This window comes from Convolutriloba macropyga, chromosome 1 (genome assembly GCF_964194025.1).
Source record: "Convolutriloba macropyga chromosome 1, txConMacr16.3, whole genome shotgun sequence".
Classification (NCBI taxonomy): Eukaryota; Metazoa; Xenacoelomorpha; order Acoela; family Convolutidae; genus Convolutriloba; species Convolutriloba macropyga.
The window spans coordinates 58140860-58158790 of record NC_134468.1 but is presented as its reverse complement, the minus strand read 5'-3'; the positions used below and the strand labels follow the sequence as shown (position 1 = coordinate 58158790).

Here is a 17931-nt window from a genome sequence, read left to right as displayed (position 1 = left end):
TTGAGAATGAACAAATACTAAAATATGACAAAAATTCAGGAAAACCTTGAAAAAAAGTTTGCACTTCTTATCAAAAAAAAGGCGAAAATTTCAGACATTAAAATGTTGAAAAACAATCCATTGTTACTAGAAACTTTGCAGTGTCCTATTGTCAAACCTAAAAAGAGATTCCCAAGACAATGGAGCTGGTAAAACTCAACAAATGACAAAACTTTTCAAAAAAACATAAGAAGAATTGCAAAAATTAGTATCATTTTGCATGTTTGTGTTTGTAGTACCAAAACGTATAGCTCATAAAATGGTCATAATAAGTAATTTTGTCTCTCAGAAGGCCTTCATCAACTTTTAAAAACTTCAACCTAAGACTAATCAAACTAAAAACTCCAAAAATTACAAAAAACATGAAAAATTGCACCATTTTAAGCTCAAAAACTGAAATGACTTTTAACCTTAAATTAAGGCCATCCCAGCAGCGGCACTTGAAGGACTACTAAAGCCCACTTTGGGCCTCTAATGAAACTTATTGCCCGCGGGTTTTACCTGTTCATCCCGTTTTGAAAGATCAAAGTCATTGAAAAATGTGTAAACACATCTTAAAGAAACACAGCGCCCCAATACAATTCAAATTCCTTGAATTTAAAAAACCACGATGTCCCCATTAATAGCTGCTATGGCTTCGGGGCAATTAAAAAAATGAGACCGTTTTTGTAAGCTATTATCATTTAGAGGTAATTGGTAGTGACACTTGACTGCTTTATAGCGTCAGCAGGATTTTGAAGTACCACTTTTGAGTGCTATTCATCTATTGTCCAATAAAATAGTTCAAAGTTTTTGTCTGATTGATACAAAAAAATGCGTTCGCCTAATCGAATATTCTCATAATATCTCCACCCCCCCCCCCCCCCCCCCCCTATTATTGGTACTAAAAAGTTCAAAATATTCACTGCAATTGTCTCAATTTCCGGAAAATTTCAGACAATTTTTGAAAAAGTTCATCACTCACCACTAGCAGTTGCAGGAGTTTTGCTGTTGATCTTGTTTCAACAGAATTCATTACAATAAAGTGCAAAAAGAAGACCAAAATGTACAAAAGATTGAGGTGAATTGCTGGTAACAATTGCTTTTATATTAGCAAGAAATTAAGAAATTTCATTACAGAGTGAGAGCAATTAAAATCATTCAAAATGAAGAAGTGAAGCGAGTAAAAGTCACTTGAAAAATCCCAGAACGTCTTAGAACAACCGCGCAGAAACGGGAAAACGGAAAAATTACACAAAAACGACCAACACGTTTACAAAAATTGCTTCAAACTGCGTTAGAGAGCAATTAAAAGACAAATAATTTAGCGGATATATTATTGCAAATCACTGCATTTTTGAAAAAAAATCTATACAGCATTCACAAGGCTGTTTCGGCGTTTTCAGTTGCCTTACCGCGTAAACCTCGAGGCCCACGTAATACGTTTTGGGCACACGTCAGTTATAGGACTCTGGTGCATTATTGGACCTTAAGCACAGCACCTTCACCAGACTCTCTCACCAGTCCGCGCTTTATCCACCCACAGACGACCCTAGACGATCTGATCGGGGCTGGCTTAAATAGCGCACCTAAATTTGGGCGAGTATATTAAGCAATGTTAAATGACTAGCTTTTTGAATATTGGATAGCTTCCGTCTGGATTGGGTTTATTCTGGCAGCTCATGAAGTAGTTGTATTGATCGTTCTTCATCTTCTCCCAGTCACTCGCGCCTAAGTCCTTATTGTCTATCATGTCCACAGTAATACTCACTGTTTCTAACAAATTCTCACAGCAGGTGAGGGGATGGGTGTAATTGGAGAAACCTAGAATAGACAACTATTCCTAGAGACTAATATTAGTTCTTGAGCGTTCATTTCATTAAAAAACAGACAAATTTGATAGAGTATGACAACTAGTGACTGACATCTTTGAATTTTAAAATTGTTTATATCAAATCTTGGATATCCCTCTTACTATTAGGCTGCTCAATTTTTTTTCAGATTGTCCAAATTGGGACAGATAGGGGCCGGAAAATGCTGAAAATGCGAAAAATATTGAAAAAAAGTTAAAAACGAATTCCGGAAACATAGCCGGCAGATTGCCGGAAAATAGCCGCGATAGACGCTTGTGGGCCTCCATGGAATTGAAACAACTAAAGAAATAAGATAGAGCGATTTACAACCAGCCCCATAAAAGACCACTTGACATTTTGGGTTGGATTCGGACTGTCATTTTTTAAGAGACACATACTCTCTGCAAGGGAAAAGCCCTAATAGAGCTTTTTGAAAAATTAATCTTCGAAATCAAAAAACTTAAGACTCTAATACTCAAAAATTAGGGCATGACGTTTGGCACTACTTGGAAGAACACTCGGAAGTCATCTTCTTGAGTGAGGTAAGTCACGCAATTGACCTAAAAGTAGCACAAACCAGCACACTAAAACATTTTTCACAATTCATTTTTCACAATTAATAATCGAAATCAAAAACACAAGACTGTAATACTCAAGAAACCTGTCATGTACGTTGGGCACTACTTGATCTCTCTTGATCTTCAACAAGTAAAAGATGCACTCTTGATCTTCAACAAGTAAAATGCTCATAAAAATAAAGTTCAATAAGTGAGTTCAGAAGTCAGTTTTTGAGTGAGGTAAGTAACGCAAAGGACCTAAAAACAGAACAAATGACGTCATGTACACAAATTTTACCTGACAAGCAGTGGAAGTCACTAAAACTGAAAATGTCAATTCCAAGAAGTCAGGTCGCAAAATCATCCATGGAGACGACGAGTTAAAAAAACATAGCCGGACAAGACCTGAAAAACAACTCCAAGAAATTTATTAATTAATGACCTGTCAATAAACTATTCCGCTTAGAAAGGCAAAGAGAGCTGTTAGTAATGAGACTGAGCAATAAAGCAACAACAGAACAACAAAAGCAAGCAGGATTTAAAATCCAACATTTTTTTGAAAAGATAGGATCATAATAAGAAAAACAACTGCTATGAACTCACACTGCCAACCAGACTCCTTATTTCTCAGGAGTAACTCTGTCGATGAGTCCTCTCACTATTAAAATAATAAAAAGATAAGACAAAAATAACCCAACATCGTAACAAAGTTCGCTGAATCTTTTTGATAACACTTAGTATAAAAGTCACAGAACGCAACAGCTTCTAAAGGATACAATTAAATTAACTAATTGAGTCTCCTCATTGACCACCGTTGAGAACTTTCATCAAACAGATTAAGTGATAAGACAGCAATAAGTACAACAAATACTAGCAAAACTGAAAAAATCACTATTTTTTTAGAAAACGAAGAAGCGCATAAGTCACACGAAAATAGCAATGAATTAAAACAATTTGCTTTGATTGAAGCTTTTTTAGCAACCAATGATACTCGTCAATAATTAGACTAAGTTAAGACGACAAGGTTGGAAAGAAAATTTTGCAAAACTCAAAAAATTCGATAATTATAATTGAAAAAAATAGTGTCAAAGTCATAGAGCACTGGTTTTGAACAAAAACAATTATATCCATAATTGCAAACCCTTTTAGCAGCATCAAAGACTTGTCCCCAATCAGAATAATTAATCAGACATCAAAAAGCAAAATAAGTACTTGCAGAAAACAAAAACTATACTCAATTTTTTTTTAAAAGGTAGTGTCATAGTAATTGAAACCACTAGCTTTTAACTCGATCCTTTAATTAGATTCTTTTATATCTCATTATCAATGAGTCGGGCCTGTCATTGATGAAACTAAGTGATCAGATAACAGATTTATTTTTAAAAAAGTGGCAAAATCTAAAATTCACTAATATTTTATAACAACAAATAGAGGCAAAGTCATAAGAAATTTTAGCTGCCACTTATTGAATTCAAGCAAAGGCAAATAGGCAAAATTAGAACACATATGTACCGTTCTAAAAGCACTGAATGAGAGTAAACTCTGAAAACAGGAGTGAAATTGAGGCACCTGAAAAAACTATCTCAAAAACCGCCAATTTTTTCAAACTGTGGGAGGGGGTCTTTAGCTTCACGGGGCCCTTACGGCCTGGACGATATGCAGGGGCGAGGGTTGGGTGTTGAGAAGAGGGGGGTTGATTTGGGGTGGGGTTGATTTGGTTGTTGTTGTGTGTGTGTGGGTGCGTGTGTGTGTGTGGGGGGGTTCAACCTCTAAAAACCGCCCTTCATACCACTTCATGCCCACTGGGCGCTACCTATTATCCCGTTCAAAAGGGGCAAGACGGAAAATCAATCAAGCGAAAATTTGCATTAAAAAAGACCAACAGGACTAATATAATTGCTATAAACTTTGTTTGAGAGCGATTAAACATATACTTTGCCCTTGCCACCCGGGCCGATGAGTTTGGCCAAAATAATGTAAGATCAGCGGCAACTAGCGTTGACAATTTGGAAATTTCACCGCAATTTTCTTACATAATTTTGCGTTGATTGCGTTGAATTTAAAGACAAAAATTCAACGTATTCAAAGCTAAATTATGTAAGAAATGGCGGTGAATTTTTCAACTTGTCAACGCTATTTTCCGCTGATCTTACATTTTTAGCGTTGAATATAGCGTAAATCTTACATATTTAGTTTAGAATTTAGCTTAGATTTTACATATTTTTGCTTTGAATTTAGCGTTGATCTTACAAAAAGTCAAAGTTTTCATTAGAACTATTAACCTCCAATTGCGTATGGGACCCGAACTACTGACCTCCTGCTTGCCTGTTGCCTCTTCTACTATTGTACCACTGTACCTTGGTTTCCTTAAGAGCCGCAATCCTTATAAAGCGTAGATCTTACATATTTTGCGTTGAATTTAGCGTAGATCTTACATATTTTCCGGTGAATTTAGTGTAGAACTTGCATATATTTCGTTGAATTTAGAGTAGATCTCACATATTTTTCGTTGATATCAGCATAGATCTTTTATATTTGGCGGTAAATTTTGCGTTGGATTGAGCCGTTCTGCGTTGAATTGAGCCGAGATCTTACATAAATTCAACGTATTGAACGCATTTACCATGTGAGGCTTACTGGGAAAAATTTAAATTTTTAAAAAAATTTGAAAAAAATTTAAGTTCCTAAAATGGTCTGAAATGGTTTTTGCACCGTAAGAGAGCACTCAAAGCTTAATTCTTGCTGACTTCATTTTTCTCACCTGTGCAGTAAAGGGGGTCGAAACAGTAAAAAAAATTAATTTTTTGAAAAAAAACCTGAAAAATTTAAAATCGTGCAATGGTCTGAAATGGATTTTGCACTATAAGAGAGCACTAAAAAATGGTTTTTTGCTGACTTCGCTTTTCTCATCTGTGAAGTAAAGGGGTTGAAACAGTGAAAAAAACTGACATTTTGAAAAAAAAATGAAAAACTTTTGAAATCGTGAAGTGGTCTGAAATGGAATGGAAAGAAATCAACGCTAAATATGTAAGATCTACGCCAAATTTCAACGCAAAATATATAAGATTGGCGTTGAATTGCGTTGAGTTTATGTAAGATTTACGCTAAAGTCAACGCTAAAAATGTAAGATCTACGCTAAAATTCAACGCTAAATATGTAAGATCTACGCTAAAATTCAACGCTAAATATGTAAGATCTACGCTAAAATTCAACGCTAAATATATAAGATCTACGCCAAAATTCTACGCAAAATTATGTAAGATCGGCGTTGAATGCGTTGAATTTTTGTAAGATCTACGCTCAAGCGTAGATCTTACATAAATTCAACGCATTCAACGCCAATCTTACACAATTTTGCGTTTTTTAGCGTTGACACCTCGGCCCGGGCACTTATCGTAGGGCTGAAACATTAAAAGTTGATGGAATTACCTTGAACCTTGCTGATTGGTTTGCTAGTGTTGTATTTGACAAAGTCACCTGGGCCATCCACACCACACGTCTGCAGTCCCACAAACATCACGTTGTAGACTACTGACTCAATGTTGTAGGCGTACTCCCCGTCATAGGCCTTGAATTTGTCCACCATTTGGTCATGCAGGATCTTCAGTACCCAGATGAAGATGCCAATCCATGCGAGGGTGACGGCTATCAAGACTGAACACAAGATTAAGAAATATCACCCGGCAAATATGTAAACGACGATAACATGATTAGGTATGCTCATATATAGGCAGCCTTTAGCTCAGTCCTCTTTTCTCTCTTGCGTTGTTTCTGGCAAAATATAAAGGGAAACCTCATTTTGAGCTGTAACTTTCTCATAATATTAAGTGAATGTTGCCACCATGAAGCCTGAGTGTTCTCGAATATGAATGGTGTGAACGTCGTTAGAACCCACTAGTAGTACCCTAGTCGAGGCTTTGACATTTGGCTTTGTCGAGAAAAACAACTGAATAAGTCCAAGGGGGGCTGGGTTCGGGGTACATAGAATATTAGTCTCATGTTCTTTTTTAAAATTGTAAACAATATGATTTTGAACTGCAAGTTTTTAGTTCAAAAACAATGAACTGAGGTGAATTTTTCCATTTGCTCAAATAAACATTTTTTTTAAGAAAAAAAGATGCTTTCACGTTCAATTTCACCAACAATGGTACAGCTTGGCTCCCAATCAAAGGGGTCAATCACTAATATCTTTTTTATTTCACTCAATGAGAGAGGAGACGATCACATTTCCTTTCTTATTAAAATACCAAAAGAAGAAATTAGACCCTTGCATTTGATCGCGAGGTTTGATTGTTCAACATTTCAAAAGAACCACGATAGCACCAAACTAAAATTTCTTAATTTTACCGTTTTACCTTTTGAAAAAACGTAGCTTTCAATTAAACATAGAACTCTACAGCTTCATGTGGAGAAAAGAACCAAGCATTATGCTCATTTCATTAATTATTCAGAATAGCTTCTATTTACGTGGACTAGTGTGTACTGCATTTTGGCCATATTAGACGTCCCAAAGAAGGAACATTGATTCAGTAATGTTTTTCATCTTTCTCATTATTTGCATGTTTTTGCTCTACTTTCTTATGGCAGTCTTCACAAATTATCAGCGAAACCTGCGATGAGTCATGCACACCCAGAAGAATTTCAATCAAGGGTTAAATTTATTCTAAATAATCGAAGACAAAGCACAAGCTAGAAATACTTTTGCAGTTTTATTTGGGGGGGGGGGGGAGGGGATGGGTTACTTGATGTTCCAAACGTTACAGCGAAGCATTGGCGACAAGCAGATATGCAACTAGCAAGTCAGGTAAATTATCTGAGATAACATTGAAGGCGTCTACCAGTACCACATTTTTTAGGTAAATTTGCTCCCTTTTACAGACATTTTTCATTTTTGTATCTTAACACACTGTAAACGTGTCCTGTTTTTATTGTTGTGGTTGAGGACCCTAGTTCAAGTGGAGCAAGATTGTTTTCCAATGTTCGATTTAGTTCGTCTCATTCAAGAGAGATATTTTTCATAGCTCCGACAAAAATTCTTTTCATAACTCTCAATAAGTCGCGATAACTGATTCTTTTTGGGAAACGAAATAGGTCTAGGAAAATTTTCTTCCATTTAACTAGACTCTTTTGATTAAAAATGCAGTTTTCGATTGTAAAGGCTCTATGAATGGACTAATTATTAGTGTCTTGTACAAGGCTCAATAAGTTCTAAAAGGTAGACTATGAACGAAGCTTAATAGTTTATAAACGGCATTTGCTATTTTGTAGCAATTTCTCACATTTGATTTTTTTGAGAACTTTGCGTCTCTGCTGAATGACTTTTGCAAGAATATGTAACATTTGTATGTAAATAAAACCCAAACGCACACAAATTATGGTTTACAATAGTTTACAAAATTGGAATAATCAATTTGCAAATTTTTGCTTTTATTACATTTAGCTTTTACTAATACTTTCATTTTTTTATAATATTGGAAAGAAAATATAACATAACCGACTAACGTCGGGCGAATTGCTCTCAAACGACCGGCGGGCGGTTGTCAGCACCTAGCCACTGTTTAGTGAGGTTAGCTTTCGCTTGATTGAAGAGGCGTGAGGCTAGGGTAATAGACGATATTATCACGCCACAACAGCCGCTGAAGTCAACAAAAGAGTTAAGGAGAGAGAGAGAGAGAGAGAGAGAGAGAGAGAGAGAGATGGTGCGAGGTAAAACGTGAGCGAGAAAGAGAAGGAAAGAAACGCCAACCAACACACACACAGAGAGAAAGAGAGAGAGAGCTAGAAATTTTTTCCATGAGATTCTAGCCTTTTTAGTAACTAAATCATATAAAAAACTGAAAGTGCAAAATTCAGAAGAAAACTTTCCACATTTCGCAGTGACGAAAATGTTCAAAGAACATTTTTTGCCTCTGGATTTTTGTCATGTAACCCATCTGCAAGACTTAAAAAGCTTCGTTGGCCAGTATTAATCGTTAAACTCAAAAAAGGACTCAAAAACTGCAAATAAAATGACAAAAATTTCAAAAAAAAATTGAAAAAATCATAAGTTTTATTAAAAAATCGATAAAATTTGTGAGATTAAAAAATTCGAAACTATTCTATCGCAATAAAAATTGTTCAGTAACCTATTATCAAAGCCTATACGAGGTTTCTTGGGGCTGGAAGAACTTAGATAATGACAAATTTTGAAAAATTTGAAAAAAAAATTCAAGTTTTATCCAACAATTGCTAAAAATCGTGATGTTCAAATGTTGAAAAACATTCTATTACCACTAGAAACTATGCAGCAACGTATTATCAAACCCTTCAGGGGGTTGTCTGAACCCTGAGGCTGAAAAATCTTGAATAATGAAAATATATGTCAAAAAATTTTAAAAATATAGCAATTTTTGTCAAAAAAATGCTAAAATTCGTGATGTTTAAATCTTGAAAATGATTCCATTACTTCTAGAAACTACATAGTAACCTATTATTAAACCCTCGAGGAAGTTCCTTGGCTCTTGAGGCTGGATAAACCTAAAAAACGACAAAAACTTTCAAAAACAATGAAAAAATTTGCAAAATGTATCAAAAAAATGCAAAAAATTCGCAGTGTTGAAATGTTGAAACCATTATATTACCACTAGAAACTATTCAATAACCTATTATCAAATCCTAGAGTGGATTCCTTGACACCTAGGGCTGCTAGGGCTGGAAAAACTTAAAAAACTGACAAAAATTTTCAAAAATCTTGAAAAAAATTGTGAAAAAAGTATAAATTTGCGTTTTAGCTAGCGGTTGTTCGTCAGTAGCTAGCCACGGGTGGGGGGAGAGTGCACGGGGTTGCCGATGGGGGTGGCGACAGTCGGGTGGGGGGGGCAACAGGGCGGTGGGGGCAATAGTGGGGGGGGGGGGTCAGCAGTGGGGGGGTGGGGGGTCTTCAACCTCTAAGAACCGCTGTTCACACCATAAGTATAAGACTCCAAAACTGTTTGAGCTGAAACAGAGCACTTAATGCCCGCTGGGCGCTACCTGTTTATCCCGTTTTTGAGGACGAAAAGTCAAAAGCGTCAGACAAAAAATTGGTCAAGCGAAAAATCGCATAAAAAAAAAGACCGACAGGACTAATATAATTGCTACAAACTTCGTTTGAGAGCAATTAATAAAATTATTTTATTATTATTGTTTTTGAAGTAAAAATAACAAAAAATATTAAATTTATGAAAATATTAGTAAAAATGAGCTAAATGTAATAAAAGCAAAAATTTGCAAATTTAAGCATGGATAGAGTCGGCTCCACCGTGCGGAAGCACTCATATACACATTACTAACTTCCTGTTCTCATTCATTCCAATTATTTCAAAAAAATTCCCTCTGTTAGATTCGAATATTTTCATACAAATCTCCGTTTTTTATATGATAAATGTTTAGCGTATTTGATGTTTTCTTCAAACATCTAAATGATTTTTATTAATTTTTTTGATAATGCATTTTAGGAACCAAACTCTATTTAACAAAGGTGAATTTCATTTACCATTTGTAAAAATTTAATATCTCAAACTTTATGAAACAATTACGTTGACAGTGTTAGCTAACCGTGGTTGTGTGGTCCGTATATTTCACGTTTTATGTTTGTAATTACTGCTTATTTTCTCGCTGTTAAATTCTTTAATTTGCTCGCAAACGTAATTTGTTCACAAGGGAAATTAAAACATGTATAAACAAACTGTGATCATTACTTCATCTACTTCAAGTTTGTACGAGTTCGCATTGCTCCCATGCTGTCAATTGGAAAGAAATGAAATTCGAAAAAAAATTTCTTGAGCATCTTTCCGTCACTGTGAAAAGATGAAAGTAAGCAAACTCTGGCAATTATATGCGAAACAATAGATTTTGACATGTGTTAAATATAAAGTCGAGGACCTTGTCTTTTTTCGAGTCAAACTTGAGTACAGAAATTTAGATGGAGCCAAGTAGCTTCATGTTCAAGCCAAATTCGAGGACATTAGTTTTAGTTTCAGACAAAGTCGAGGCAATTTTCTTGCATAACAATTACTGTTCAAGGACGGTCTTTTCATGCCAAATATAGGGTTGGAGACGGCCTTTTCATGAGGCGAAGCCTCGATTGAGGCAAATTTTGTTGAGTTAATTTTTCAGCTTGAACAAACCAATAAATTGATAAAATTGAGAGCACTTTTTTAATAAAAGCGCTTAGCAATATTTTTTGAGCAAGGAACTGCAATTTGCTGATTACTTTTGTTTTCACAAAAATTCCTAGAGATTTCCAGCTCATACAAAATATACTCTCATTACAAAACTATGATGTCTCACTTGTTAGAAATATGATGCATATGATTGCGTAGACAGTCATGAGTATCTTTTTACTGCAGCAACATGCAATGAGACCCAACAGAGCCAGACCTGCAATGCATCCCAACACCGCATAGATGACATAGAACACATTCTTACCCTCTTCCAGACCCACCATCTCCAAATACTACACAAAATACAAATTTCATTGACGCACACCACCAAGAACGCTGCCAACAGTCTAAAACTTCTCTTCATAGTTATAATATTTTCAATCACAACTTAATTCAATCACAGTTCGAACTGCTTGACAGATTCCATATTTTGCTGGTTAATTTTTGATTAACTTTGTTTCCCAAGTAATACTATACTTAATTAATAATTGAAAATTTATCCGTACTGAGTTTTAACGGCACATCACTTTCATTGCACAATTTGAATTTGGAAACGATTGTTAGTTAAATACACATTAGCTCAGTTTCATAGGTTTACGAAACGTGAAGACGAAGCAGTGATGGAAAAAGGAGCTATATCGGACGAAATCGCAAATTGTAAATTTTCTATGAGGATACATGTACATTCGATTGCATAACCGGCACTTTAAATATTTACATTAAATTCATATAAAAAATGTGTAAACAATCATCAGCAGTTATTAACTTCTTGTTCAAACAATTGAATCAAATGTGACTGATCGCTTCATTTCTCATATATAAAAAGAAAGTTTAACGCACTCGGTAATAGATTCTTACCATTTTTGTTCAATTTTGAACCTTTCATAAAGTTTTGCCCCTCAGAATTCCAATCTGAGATAACAGTCTGTTTCAATCATCAATTTTTGTAAGAACCAGAAATTTATCACCACATTTTGCTCTTTTTTAAACTATATACTGACTGTTTTATGAGCCACTCTCGGGTTATCCATAAAAAGCTTAATGCATAGTCTGTCTGCAATCTCATTAAGCTTTGGGACAAACAATTCAAGTGTCATGAGCAGAAAGAAGACCACAAATGTTATCGTATCATTTATGCGGTGAACATGCTTTTGTACTCCAGTTAATTGATCAATTTCGAGAACTATCTAAAATAAGTGCTCATTCCAAATAAAATTTTTCTATTCCAAAAACCTTACCTAGTTCTGTAGTCTTATCACTAAACGACTCTGTCTTAGTATAAACCGGAGGATAACTTCAATTATAACAACTATTTAATATGCCAAAGTCATAAATGTACGAGTGGCACAACTATCTAAGAGAGACTGAAAGGCAAATATTGAGTATTATCTAAATACTTCTGAATAGAGATCTCTGAGACTCTGATTAAACAGTTTAATCCATGGATTAGATTACCGTCTACTGCACTTTGACTACCAATATATAAGTATAAAACGAACTATCTCAGCAAAGGTTTTTTTAATATGGAGCTGATTGCTGATTGTTGATTCTTTTTATGTGTTGACAATTAACCGATTCTGAGAATTTTAGGATTTGATAAGGCTTTTGATTTACAGAACATCAGAAAACAGTAACTATGTAATCGCTTATTGTTTGAATACATTCACGAGTTAAAAAATCATTTCCACTCTTTCTTCTCTGGTCAAGTCCTCACTGCAAGTAAGTTTCCAGATTTTGACCGATCGGATCTATTTTGTTTTGCCCCCTCCATTGTTTCTTACGCCCCAGATTTACAAATTATATGTTGTTATATAGCCAGAGTTTACTATGTAAAAAAGGTAGCACATGCGCCTGGGGGGCGAAAAAATATAAACTCACCAAGGTGGTGGTGGGGGCAAAACAAAATAGATCTGATCGATCATATCAATTACGTAATTTAACGCACAGCTCGAGACTAGGTGCCTTGATAATTAAGTGATTCAATAAAGGGGTTGTTTGATTTGAAGTCTGAAATCTTGTCTATACGGCAATTTTAAAATGAACATAAATCGACTAACGTCGGAAAAATTGCTCTCGAATGACAGGCACCGCAATTTAATTCAGGCACTGTAGTGTAGATAAATTTTTCTTTGAGGATGCGAAAAGATCATCAGACGGTAGAATTCGAACCCCGACCTTCTGAGCTGTCTTCCGTCACCTCGACGGAGGTATTAACCTCCTGGCTAAAAGGGCCTTGTCATCGAGTCACTAACAATTGATTTTGTTTGAACAACAAAATTTATTTCAGAGCAATTGAAATCACTCAAAATTAACTTACTTGAGATTTCAAAAATTATTCAAAGCGCAAAAGAAAAGCGCAAAACGATCAAGCGAAAAAATTGCATAAAAAAGACACTCATGTTTACAATAATTGTTTCTCATTGAAGAGTAATTAAACTTGATAAAAATACACACATAAACACTCTAAATTTGTCTCGCGTGAATCACACAAAAAATCGTGTATTGCGACTCGATTTTTCGGGGGACACCGGCGAAAACTCCCAGTTGCTTGAGGAATTGTGTATTTTTACACGATTCTCTTGGCCTTAATCTCATAATTTTTCGCGTGGGTTTTTCGCGTATATACATTCTTTTCTTCGTTTCGGTTTTCTTAAAAACTCAAAATTTTATCTTTTCTTTTTTTGTAAGATATTATCCTTTTTATCAAGACGTGGACCCAGTTGCAACTCATTGGGCTCTCATTTGCCTCTACAGGTTCCTATTGACACTTCATCTGCCCTCTGTGTACCTGGGTTCCCATTCTTATTTTTAATCATACAAAAATACAGATTCGCAGAGGGTCATGAGGAATCCTAAATTACAAATTCGCTCGCTTTCAGAGGCATTTTATTCTTAAATTGAGCTCGCATTTTGCTGTTATTGTTGACACCATAGGACCATGTCGTGAGGATTCGCTAAATGAGCCATTAAAGCCCGATCTTGTTTGTGGAATCTTACTAATGGAATCCGGATTTTGTCCGTTTCCACCCCCTCAGATTAGTGGGTGCATATTAATTGCACCCCTCAAGCGCACGTGTCATATTTTAACACAATGACTATCTATGTAATGACAGAAGCTCTATAATTTGTGGTGAAAAAGATACGGGGGGGGGGGTTGGTGGGTAATGGAAAAGATCCGGGATGCCATACTTCTGTCAACAAAAACGACAACAAAAAAAGCACAATAGCACAAAATTTCATATTATATTTTTTCGCGAATTTAAGACCTACTCACCTCAAAAATATCCCATTTGAGTTGGGCGTACAGGAGCACACTAATAATGGCAACATTGATCAGCAATACAATAATGTTGACAACCACAAGGAAACAAATGGAGACAACTTTGCAGCAGCAACAGGTGCACATTTTGACTGTTTGTTTTTAAACTCGCCTCTCAATTCAATGAGGGAATATTATTGTCACATTTAACCAAGTGTCGGTTTTTTAAGGGTTTGGCTTCTTCAGTTGCGTCAAAGTTCCAGTTAGCAACTCTTTTGATCAGAACTGAGCTCTTTCTATAGCTGAAATTGAACAAAATATTAAAGTTGGCTTGATGTTATATCATTTTTCATGTTTTCATTACCTATAGATATGCTAACCAACAACTGGTTATAGCTAGCTCAAACTTAAATAACTCGAAAAACTCTTTTGAACTATTATCTTGCATTGAATAAAGAGATCTTTTCAACAATTGCCCCCTTTTGCAAAAGGGGTGGCTATTCTTGAATAGAATTTAAGCGAGCCATTTATTAACCATTCAGAGACGACTAATAACTTTCCACGCATGCACATACTATGTTAAATTGAATAGAATAAAATACGCCATTGTATGGCAACTAGCCGAACCGGAATGCCAAGCAAAAGGAATTTCCGACTGGCGGGTCAGTTGGCGCGCTTCGCGCGCGTCGCGGCTTTGCCGCGATAACCGACCCGCGATTTCCGGATTACATCCCACAGCGCATGAGAGGCATGGCCGTGAACAGTGGTCCGCAATCGCGCTTAAACCATTGTTGGAGCTGAGCTTATGGAATAACAAAATGCGTAGGATGAAAACTATTACTGTGCTCTAATTTTATCCGGATTATCCATCCTCTAGCGAGAAAAATGTGTATTGCAAATCAGAAACAGCCGCGTATGCCACGTCAGCAGAAAAATTGTTAACAAACTGAACAAAAATTAAGAACACACAATCCCAATTGTCTTGTCAGCCTAGCAACTCGAGCTAGCACTTAAACTCAGCAATAAAATTGTTGAAAACAATATAGCCTTGAGCAGTATATTTGTTAGTTTGATAGTGTGTCTTGATAACAAAAATTTGTCTTGAGCAATATTCTATCAAGTATTGTGTCTTGTATCGAAAACGTCTCGAGCAGTGAATTCAATTTTCTGTATCTTGATTTCCAGTCTTCAACTCGTGAGTACCCTGCGAAAATCGTAATACACACACACCCAGGATTAAGTTAGAAACCAATATTTTATAACACTTCTCAGGCATATAATTTTGCCTTTGATTTGTTTCATCAAAACGATTGAACTGGTAAACATATAGAGATCCCGTATTGTGTGATATGTGGACCCAGTTCAATTAAGAAGAATTCCAAAAATAAGTTAGTCAAACTAGTTAAAGCAACGGTAAGTACAGCAGAACGGATATACAGTTACAAAAGCAAACTGCATAAACGAAGTATCCGGACAGATTTTGTGACCACTCAGAACAAACTGGGCGGTGTAAAACTTTTTTTTGTGAAACACAAGGAGAGCAGCCGTTACATTTATTATTCGGCTATCTAAACTGTAGGCCAAGTAATATCGTGGTAAAGTATAGCATAGAAGTGGGTGGCGATTCTCTACTAGGTACCAAAGGGGGCGGGGGGGAAATTGTTGAAAAAATCCGAAAAAAGAAATAAAAACAGAGAATCACATTCAAAAAAATGTCAGAGGCGCAATGTTACGTATATTCAAAATTTTTGTTCAAATTGAGCCGTCCAAATTCAACCTCTCAAATTCGAATGTATTAAGTTTCTTGACCGCAAAAAGTTAATTAGATCTGAAAATGACCAGAGTACAATTTCCGGGAATGACCATACATCCGTGCTAGACCTCTATTTCTGAAATGATCATGCTCGATCAGAAAATATGGGAAAATACTATGGGCATGACCCAAATTGACGAATTAAATAAAATCTTTTCACTTTGAATTTAAGCATTACTGTCTACTTGACGACATAGTTGTACACGCTTCAATAAGTGATGCACGGGGGCGACGAATAATACTTACGAATTAGCAAATTGCACTTGCAATTGTTTGTATGTATTTCTCACATTAGCGTTTTTTGCTGTAGTTGTTCATGCATAAATAAGTAATCAAATTTCACATTTTACTGTGCGTAAAATAACTTTAAATTTTTCTCCGGTTCAAATTGTGACTCCACTGAAAGTTACGGCCGTATAAGCTGTTCACAAGATTACATTTATAAGCGAAAGTTGTAATTTTACTGAGAATCGAATTCATATTTGCGAAATTTGATTGACCAAAACATGACAGAAATGAGTCAGAGCTACATTCAATCATCAATGGTTAATGAGTTATTCCTTGAGACCATAAAAAACACATTTTTTGAAAATTTCAAAAAACAAGTTTGAAACAATTCAGGTCAACGTAAAAATTCTTATCTTTTCTGAGCAAAAAAAAACAAAATCACACCCGAATAACGTGGAGTGAATTGAATGCAAACAGCTAGCGAGCGGGCTGGTTTACGGGTGCAACGATGTGTAGGGGTGGAGACCAAACGATTGAAATGGTAAACAAATAGAGATCCCGTTTTTGTGTGATCTGTGGACCCAGTTCAATTGAGAAAAAATCCAAAACTAATTAGTCAAATTAGTTAATGCAACGGTAAGTACAGCAGAACGGATATACAGTTACGAAAGCAAACTGCATAAACAAAGTATCCGGACAGATTTTATGACAACTCAGAACGAACTGGGCTGTGTAAAACTTTCTTTGTGAAACACAAGAAGAGCAGCCGTTACATTTGGTCCGCCGACCCCGAACGTGGAACAAACTGCTGTCCAACTCAACAGTAGAAGTGACAAAGTCATTGACGAACGAGAAAAATACCCAACGAGCAGTTCAATAACGCCAAGCCAATTAGGCAAAGCAAATAAGAACGTTGAAAAGCAAAACTCAATTAAAACAAACAAACAAAGGAGCTGTAGAGTTTCAAGCTGCAGTCCCCCAGTACACAAGAATTGACTCCGTCACAAAGTCAAAGCGTTTTGGACCGACAGATCAACAACTTGCGGAACAACTGGTTTGAGAAACAAAAGGAAGGTTTTGAGCTCATTAAGAATCGAGATCGACCAAGCAAGCTCAAGGCTCTTTATCAGCAGATACTGCAATTGGACGACAACGTTCATAAACTCGTGAATAAGAAAGCTGAGACCCTCCGAGACCCAGATATTTCTTTAACACGCAAAGTCAAGACAGAAAAAAACTTTCAATATTTGAACGCAGAGTGGTTACCGTATATCCACGTAGAAACAAACATGACTGATCAACAGAATCAAACCGCACAATTGACAAGCGAGGCAGAACCAACTGCCGCCAAAACTTCACAATCTGTTGTACGAGATTCTCAACGAACTGCTGAACCCAAACAGAGACAATGATTAAAAGACCTCCTCTGATAAGCGAGCTAAAAGGGCAGAAAAACTTGCAGCTTTAGAGAAAGACTTTGCATCAAAAATGAGGTTGAGGAAAATTGAATTCGAAATGAAAAGGAAAGAGCTTGATATGGAGATGCAACTTTTTGAAGAAGAAGGAGCACTGAAACTGGAATACGAGAAAGAAGCTCTAGACGCAAGAGCATCAGATTCTGATGATAGTGCAGCCCCTAGTATTCGGAGTAGAGCACCATTCAATTGGAAAACCCCGAAGAACAAACATGTTTCCGGTTGGCTTGATAACTCGGATAAATTCTCCAACTTGCACGATTATAGTTTCGAGCGTGCGAAAACCAGGATCGACAACAATTATCCCAGGGTAAGCTTCAATCGCGAAGGTGTACTTAAGTCACGGTCACCAAGTGGAGAGCGTGCCAGCGCAGCCCGGGAACCAGACAAATTTAAGCGCAATAAACCAAGCAGTAGTAGTCAGCTACCTAATTTGAAGTTGAGCTCTTTCAACGGAAACCCCCTAAAGTGGCCGGAGTGGTCGAATATGTTCAAAGCAACGGTTCACCATCGCGATATGCCCGACTCAGAGAAAATGAGCCAC

The 17931-nt window shown here is 36.3% G+C and overlaps 2 protein-coding genes and 1 long non-coding RNA gene across 5 annotated transcripts in view; 2 read left to right on the top strand and 1 right to left on the bottom strand.

Annotated features, from left to right (window-relative positions):
* Nucleotides 1-17931, top strand: part of LOC142340818 (RNA-binding protein 25-like) — a 259293-nt gene that overhangs the window by 41024 nt on the left and 200338 nt on the right. The gene's annotated exons all lie outside the window — the stretch shown is intronic.
* Nucleotides 1-17931, bottom strand: part of LOC142350108 (uncharacterized) — a 42830-nt gene that overhangs the window by 7047 nt on the left and 17852 nt on the right. For all 3 annotated transcript variants that reach the window (XM_075401978.1, XM_075401977.1, XM_075401979.1), the window contains 4 exons: nucleotides 13887-14173; nucleotides 10740-10905; nucleotides 5859-6083; nucleotides 1650-1842 (listed from right to left, as the gene is read on the bottom strand). In XM_075401978.1, coding sequence (XP_075258093.1) covers nucleotides 1650-1842; nucleotides 5859-6083; nucleotides 10740-10905; nucleotides 13887-14018 — 716 coding nt within the window. In that variant the 5' untranslated portion in view covers nucleotides 14019-14173. The remainder of the gene's footprint in view (nucleotides 1-1649; nucleotides 1843-5858; nucleotides 6084-10739; nucleotides 10906-13886; nucleotides 14174-17931) is intronic.
* On the top strand, nucleotides 7166-11117 carry LOC142350144 (uncharacterized). Its single transcript, XR_012760864.1, has 2 exons — nucleotides 7166-7233; nucleotides 10799-11117. It is a non-coding gene; the product is annotated as an uncharacterized LOC142350144 (long non-coding RNA).